Here is a 7,637-nt window from a genome sequence, read left to right as displayed (position 1 = left end):
TGGGAACAAACTTTAGAACATAATATTTCAATTTTCATTGGTCAATGAATAGAAAATATTTCAGAGCAAAAGAAAATATTTTTTAAATATTATTTTAATGTTATTTCAAAAATATTTTTTTCTAATATTTAATTAGCATGAAGCACATAAATTAAGAATACTTTTGCATAGTACCAAAACTTTTTGTATTTATATATGACACCATTAACACCCAAAACGTTATTAATATATTATTTTAAAAAAGTGTGAACAAACTTTAGAACGTATTATCTCAATTTTCATTGGTCAATTAACGGTAAATATTTCAAAATAAAAAGAAATATTTCTTAAATATTAGTTAAATGTTATCTAGAAAATATTTGTTTCTAATATTTAATTAGCATAAAACAAATACATAAAATAAATACATATACAAACAATAAATATTTGATTTAAATGTCAAAGAAATATTTATAAGAAATATTGTTATAATATTCAAGAATCTGTCGCTTCAACCTATATTAAATACTGCAAAAAAATATTACTGTAATATTTGTGTGCTATCTGGGGTATAGGGGCGAAGCAAATTTACAAGTTTTATTATCGTAGATTCACGTTCATAAATGTATAATTTTTTAAAGATATAACTTTTCTGGTCAATTTAAAGCCTGTTTTATGTAGAATTGCTCTTTTTGGAGAATTCCCATTACACTGACCAACAATCCTACAAACTCGAAGACTTCTTCTGGACTGGTTCAGGAGATGGGCCTACCGAAGAGAATGTGTGGACCTCTGAAGGTCCTTCCACAGTCTACAAAACATCAACTATTATAAGTACGGTTTTCGTGGAAAATACTGCGACGAAAGCAAACGATGTGAGCTTCCGATAGTCTTCTCTGGGTTTCGGGTAGCTGAAAGATGCAACTTTTAGACCTCTGCTCGGCCACCAAACTGCACGGTAAACTGTCTGACCAGTGCATCCGATGGGGAAATCACTCCAACTCCAACCTTTAGTGGAGATGCTGATACAGGAAATATTGGAGATGATTTTTCCGCTGCCAAGGAACAATTTTGGCTGCTGACTGTCTTGAAAAGTGATGGGAAAGATCCTGTGATTATTGATCTCAAAAATAGCTTAGCCAACTTGTATAAAACAGCATTTCAGAGGTAAATTTTTAAGTGACTAATTCACGTAAGCAACTTTCTGAATGATAATGAACTACTTTATCAACAAGAAAAGTCGGTTTTAAACAACAATTCAAACAGAGGCTATTTTACAGATTTTAGGGCAAAAATCTGTAACGAAATTCTGACAGTTTTCATATTCACTATATCAAAATTACTAAAGTTCCTAAAACTTACGTTTTGAAGTTCAGCTTTTTAGAAATAATGTGCAAAAACCCCTACTACTGGGCCCGTCTTCAATAAGGCGTAGCTCCGTTAGGGAGCATCTTTCGATGCATGTTTATTTGAAAAATTAATATTATTTTTGAGAGCAGATTTCACTGTTTCAATTATTCAATAGCCACCTAATTTCGGGACACCCTGTATATTGAATATTGAAAAAGCAAGTAGCAAGCTGAAAGTTTAATTATGAGTAGCAGACATCACCATATATGAAAACTATCAAATTTTTCAATCGGTTTGCAGTGAATTCAAACACTTTGCGCAACTATGAAAATGCTGGACTAAATATAAATGATCACTACACTACTGCCCTGTAAAATTCGCAATGGCTAATACACATTAAGTCTTAACTTCAAATTTGCCCCATCTATAGAAAACACTTAAATATGAAAAGCCTGAATTGGCCATTCTAATCGAGTCACTTTTAGGTTGGTTAACTTGGTGTTTAGCTTAAAACGAATGATTTTACGCAATTCCAATATTTAAAAACAACTGCTAAATTTCTAACCTAGAGCAAGTAGCGGCCTGAATTTTTTGGAGTCCACGTAAAAATTTCTATAAAATAGCATGAAATTGTAATTTTTGTCAGCGAAAATACTGGTCCTAAAATACAAACTTTCACGCAATGGCATGGTTTTCTTTAAATGTGCCCAACTCTTAATCAGAAGCAGGTAGTAGCTTACCATTTTCGGTACCTTTGGCTGAAAGGAATATGTGTAAAACGTGGAAGTTTAAAAAAAAATTGTAATAATTCCTAAATTTTTGTCAACTACTTATCTATGCTGATCGAAAAATGAATGCTTCCGAACAACTGCACGATCTACTTTAAATATTTCCAACTTATAATAGGAAGCGAACTGAAGTTCGCAATTTATACGGTCTATGAAATACACTTAATACCCGGCAATCGTCCCACTCACATCTTTTTAAGATCTTAAACATTTCTAACGAGAGCAAGAAGCAATTTTAAATAATTGCAAGTGCAATTTGAGAAGAAGTAGCAACTTAAACTTTGGAACTGAAGTAAAGCAGTTGAATCTTCACCGCAAGCTCCACAACTGGCATTAAAATAACTGCTCTGGTTTTGGTTAAAACCAAGATCGTAAATGCTGACCTAAAAATCTTTCAAAATTTATTTTTTGGACACTTTCCTTTAAGGTGTAATTGTTGATCAACGGCCAGATCAATGTATTTTTATAATCTACAAATACGATCATCTTATTTTCTATAGAAAAATTGTCGGCATTTTTCCTTAAGAAGTAGAAAATTGAACTTCGAAATATCGTGATATAACTTCATGCCCTTTTTAGTTTTAAATATTTATTGCTTTTAATCGGGGGCAAGTAGCAAATTGGAAATACATGATCTATAGAAAACAGATTAAYATGAAAATCYTGAAAATGTTGGCATAGAAATGAAGGTTTCGGGAAAACTTCATCGGTTCATCGTCTTCTTTAAATGTTTCTTTTGAACTTTCTATAGAACAAGTAGATATTATAAAAACTTGAAATATCTCCAATCTACGGGAGACTTGAATCTGAAAATCATGGCAATTTAAATAAAATTGTAGAAAGTTCTGATTTGGCTGACCATGAAAATAGTGACTGAAACTGAATGTACTCGTATTAACTCAACTGCACGCGCTCCTATCAATATTTCCAACTGCCAAGCGATAGGAGGAAGTTGAGAAGTAGTATTTTGTAAATGTTGTCATAGAAATGACGATTTTCATAATTTTCTTTAAATATTTCCAATGGTTTCACGGTCTTAAAATTTACCGAAGCGTTGAAACTTTCATGGACATTTTAGATAAAGAAGCGATGAAAGTTGCTAAGCTAAGCTCCAAGTCTTCCTTAAAGGCGATATAGCTTAAGAATTTGAACTTGAAGTTGGCAGCACCTTTATAGAAATCCAACTACAAGTGTACTTGTGTAAATTGTACTCRAWTTTTTGCRRAAACAAAAAATTCTTACTCTTACTCAAATATTGTCCATTGATATTTTAATTTATTTTAAATATGCAATATTTCCAAACACCWYGTAGACATCAAATTGACTAGAAAAAAAATTTCCTCTTTTAGACAGCAAGCTCAACATTTGGGCATAKCACGTAGCAAAAGAGCCGTACTTGAAAAGCCAGTTCATGTTTACATTCATGAARTGAACAGGCAAACCATTGATGGTGAAGATAAAATTGAAGTTCTCTATCATGTCGAAATGCTCGGYAAACCGGTGGATGCCCATACAGCTGCCACTGATATGAAGTTGCTTTCGGATGAAGAAGTTGTAAARGAACTGGGWTATCCGTTTGAAATAAAAGCTGAACGTACGTAGTGCTGYTTGYTTAGTTCTTGCAGGCTTTACTGGGCTTGGTTTCAGCWTATGTSAAAGCTTCCCAGCCGCAAGAGTTGTCGAAAGCAAAAAATACATGGTTTGTGATCGGAGTGTCCATCATTGGACTTTTGTTGATTCTACTTATCCTGGCATTTCTGCTTCTGGGCTTCACCAAGAAGAAACGCCTACCCCAGCCGAATGTTGGTATTGAGAATAGGTAAACTGGCTCTTAAGGTTGATATGAAAGGAACATGAGTTGATAATTGGTTTTCAAGGCGGCATATATTTGAAAGGGCTGTTGGGCACGAAAATAAAGGTCTGGTCCAAGACGAAGAAACTGCTAGTGAAACACAACAAGGCAGGGAAAATTCACCGACGTATATCAACTTTGCGGATCAGCATGTTACTGCGGTTGTACTCAGGCCCCAAAGCTCTTTTAGTGGAACTTCTTCAAGGTATGAATATTTCCAGCATAAGGCACTTTATCTTCCAAATTTAAACAAAATGCCACTGCTCACAGAAAATTGTGAATCTGTTTCCAATAACAAATTATTTTTGATTGATTCCTAAATTGATCGTCAATTACAGACCATCAGTTCTTATGCTTTGATTACTTCATACTGAAGCATATATTTGCTTGCATTAATAAACATCAATTGATTTAGATATCGAATTTTTGAGCAGATCAATTGACGACTAGACCGATTTGTTTGCATACAATCAGTTAATTGAGCTAAGTTTAATTTTATTATTTAACGCAAGCGTTAGCCACCGTTGGAAAACTTTTCAAATTTTGTTGCTGACCCCGGTATGCCTTCTCAGATCTTTTATTAAAATAAATTTGAATAATTTGTCTTTTGCTTTAACGTCCTGATTAATTTCCTTCTTAGCTCTGATGAGATTCCGTCCTTTTCAGTTCCAGTTCTTTGGATATATCTCCCTTGATGAACATTGAAACCAAGCACAAACCGCCACCGAAAAAACCTCCTAGACCTCGAGCGGCATTGAACAAAACCGTTCCTGTGAACACCACCAGGCAGCTTCCTCAGGAAGTATTTGATTCAGACAGCAGCCTTTCCAGAAAAGATGAATCTCCAGAATTTGCTCCCAACATGGATCCTGGAGTGATGAGCCCTAAGAGCTTCTTGTCTATGCCCAGCGTTAAGAGCTTTCCAAGGTGATAATCCTAAGGAACGTGTTGCAATAAAAGGTAAACCCACTTTTGTTGTACAGAACAAATATGCCAGAGCCACTGAATAGAGTGTTGGAGCCAGTGAGTGTCACTCATTTGGACATGCCTGATGATGGTCGAATTTCAGCTAGAGATGATAGGAAGTATGGATCGGAGTCGTTGATCAGGCACGGAAGCATTGGAACTATGGAAGATCCAGGTGTCATTGGTCCGATAGTTTGGAATAGACATTGCGACCGATTGAAGCAAGGTAAACTTGGATAGTTTCTAATATCTGAACTGTTGAGTATAGGCCTGGGAAATAACGTGTCTTAAGACACTTGCGTGTTAATGCCGCTCTGTGTGTCTATGTGCCGCGATACCTGGCCTCTTACGACACAACACCATTTAATTTCATTCAAGATGGCAGACTTCGAATTGCAGTTCGTGAAGGCCACGCGCACTTACCATCTGGTTTCTGACCCTCTCGACAGGGATTATTTACGTTATAAAGCCGCACGAGCGAAAGTGCTCAAAATACTTGTCTACTGATTACTGATGAATTCTTATTTATCTCGGGTCGATGGTTCGCATAGGATGCCGGTTGCAGGTACCAGTACAACATCTGGGATTTCAATATTTCAATAAAGCAAAAAGGCAAATGCCTGCCTATTGATTGCAACTTTTTGGTGCTGGTTCTGGTGCTCAAGATGAATATGTTGAACAGGTTCAGGATGGATCCGAGGGTGCAAATGATAAAACTGACGTAGATGTGGTAGCTGCAAAAGTCTTTGCTAAATTGTTTTAGGTCTCAAAACGTTACGTTGCCGCTCGCAGTCATCGTTTACTGACTCGCTGCGATCCTGCAGGCCTCACTCACGTTGTTGGCTTCATTTCTAGGGCCTCCGCCCCGGCCTGCAAAGAAAACAAAAGCTCAAAGGGCTGTTTCTTTTTGGAATTTCAAATCTCTGGATTTGGATCTCTGTCAGAGTCTGTCTTCAGTAAAACCAAAGAAAAAACATTGAACGCGCTTCACCGCTTAAAAGCACCGCTAGAGCGAACTTACAAACCACTAGACATCACGAAACACAGCGCATTCTGTTTTTATTTCCCAACATATAAAAAGAGTGGCGAGCTGTGTCGCTGTATCAATACGGCAAGCCGTATCGGTGTCACTGTATGAACACCTGAAAATCCACTGTGTTACCCAGGCGTAGTTGAGTACATACATCTGGAGAATTTTTATTCAACTTCTTGATTCTCCTGTTTAACTTCATTCGGACGAGCTCCTTATAAGCAATTTTCAATAGCTCAAATCTACCAATTTAGGGGTGAGCGTTGATCAAGGTATCAATGAATTGAATGGACAACTGAAAGCTTCCACCAACATATCGCGCATGAGGAAGCGCTTTCACGATCTTCTGGACGACACTTTCAGCTTGTTTGGCAATAGCCGAAAGGGCAGCCCTACAGATTCGCCTGTAGATGACCGAAGCCGGCCGATAGCAATTGAAGTGAAGAGTCACTCGGCCAATGATAGCAGGTGATTTACCTCAACATCCAATAGCAAAAGACACTAAATTATATCCTCTATAGGCCACTAGATATTGAGTCTACCTTGCCACCAAGACCCAAAACTTCGGGTAGTTCAAAGCCGCCCTCTTCAAAGCCCAGTTGCGCTTGGAGTAGCTCAGCTCCATCTCCTTTGATTCGTCCCTTAAGCGCCGCTCCACGGATCGGCACCGGTTTGATTTCCAGAGCTGCTACATTGTCACGAGGAGACTCTGGAGACTTTCCCAAAACACCCAGCGGAATTTTGAAACATCCCAAAGTGACTATAGAGCCGGTTTTGGCTGAGGGGAGGTTTCGACCAAGCGATCCGGCTATAAGCGTTATTCAGGCCATTAAAAGCGAAATAGAGAAGGTGTCTCTACCGGGAAGTTCCACAGATTTGCATAAATAGCATTCGGTTCTAGAATAGAGATAGAAATGTTGTTTGTATTTACTGCTATAGTTGTTCTATGGTTCCGTTCAGTTATGTTCATGTTGATAGCTCGTTTACGTTGATCAGCTTGTTTGTTATTAGTTTAGGATCGTTTTAAGAGTGAAGACAGTTTGATTTTGCAAAAGTCATGTAAAATTGATTGATCAGTAGCCAAAAGCATATTCAATCATTCCTAATGTAGTTCTGATAAAATGTGTTCATGTAGGTACCTAAGACTTATTTTAGTTGAAATATTTCAATTGTAAATTGATAACGACGGTTTGCAATAAAGAATAAAATGGGAATAATGAGTCTTACTTGGTTTAAGCTTCAAGCTTTTTTCCAACTTCTCTTCTCAATTTTGATAAATTTTACAAAAAAAAATATTTGATTCACGCGTTTTACACTTTTTCACGCAAAAAGCATACCTGTTTCACTTTTAATTTGTATATGTATATACAGGGTTATTGATTGAGCTTTGGCCACCCCTTTTTTGCATCTAATAGAAAAAATAATGTTTTATACAAAAGTTGTAGATATAAACGTCTAGTCTATTTTAAGATAATACCAATTGATACAGGGTGTCTCAAATTCAAGTGGCATATCAAACTTACCTTTTTTTAAATGGATTGTACTTTTTATTGCATATTCGAACTATTCGCATAATTCTAAGCCTATTCGATATAAATGTTCTATAATGACTTTCAACTGTTTTTGAGTTAATAACCAATACTGATTGAACTTTAGCCATCCCGTTTTTGCA

The 7,637-nt window shown here is 36.5% G+C and overlaps 1 protein-coding gene across 2 annotated transcripts in view; it reads left to right on the top strand.

Annotated features, from left to right (window-relative positions):
- The window catches only part of LOC109547009, a 9,335-nt gene extending 2,156 nt beyond the window's left edge, over window positions 1-7,179 (top strand). For both annotated transcript variants that reach the window (XM_048670587.1, XM_048670586.1), the window contains 9 exons: window positions 661-854; window positions 911-1,146; window positions 3,467-3,711; window positions 3,765-3,936; window positions 3,995-4,174; window positions 4,636-4,896; window positions 4,953-5,161; window positions 6,220-6,433; window positions 6,487-7,179. In XM_048670587.1, coding sequence (XP_048526544.1) covers window positions 661-854; window positions 911-1,146; window positions 3,467-3,711; window positions 3,765-3,936; window positions 3,995-4,174; window positions 4,636-4,896; window positions 4,953-5,161; window positions 6,220-6,433; window positions 6,487-6,853 — 2,078 coding nt within the window. In that variant the 3' untranslated portion in view covers window positions 6,854-7,179. The remainder of the gene's footprint in view (window positions 1-660; window positions 855-910; window positions 1,147-3,466; window positions 3,712-3,764; window positions 3,937-3,994; window positions 4,175-4,635; window positions 4,897-4,952; window positions 5,162-6,219; window positions 6,434-6,486) is intronic.
- Window positions 7,180-7,637: the final 458 nt, after the last annotated feature.

Source organism: Dendroctonus ponderosae, unplaced genomic scaffold (genome assembly GCF_020466585.1).
Source record: "Dendroctonus ponderosae isolate FM_Combo_2020 unplaced genomic scaffold, Dpon_F_20191213v2 Dpon_F_20191213_1, whole genome shotgun sequence".
Lineage (NCBI taxonomy): Eukaryota > Metazoa > Arthropoda > Insecta > Coleoptera > Curculionidae > Dendroctonus > Dendroctonus ponderosae.
The sequence above is the reverse complement of the archived record's forward strand: the minus strand, read 5'-3'. Positions and strand labels throughout refer to the sequence as shown.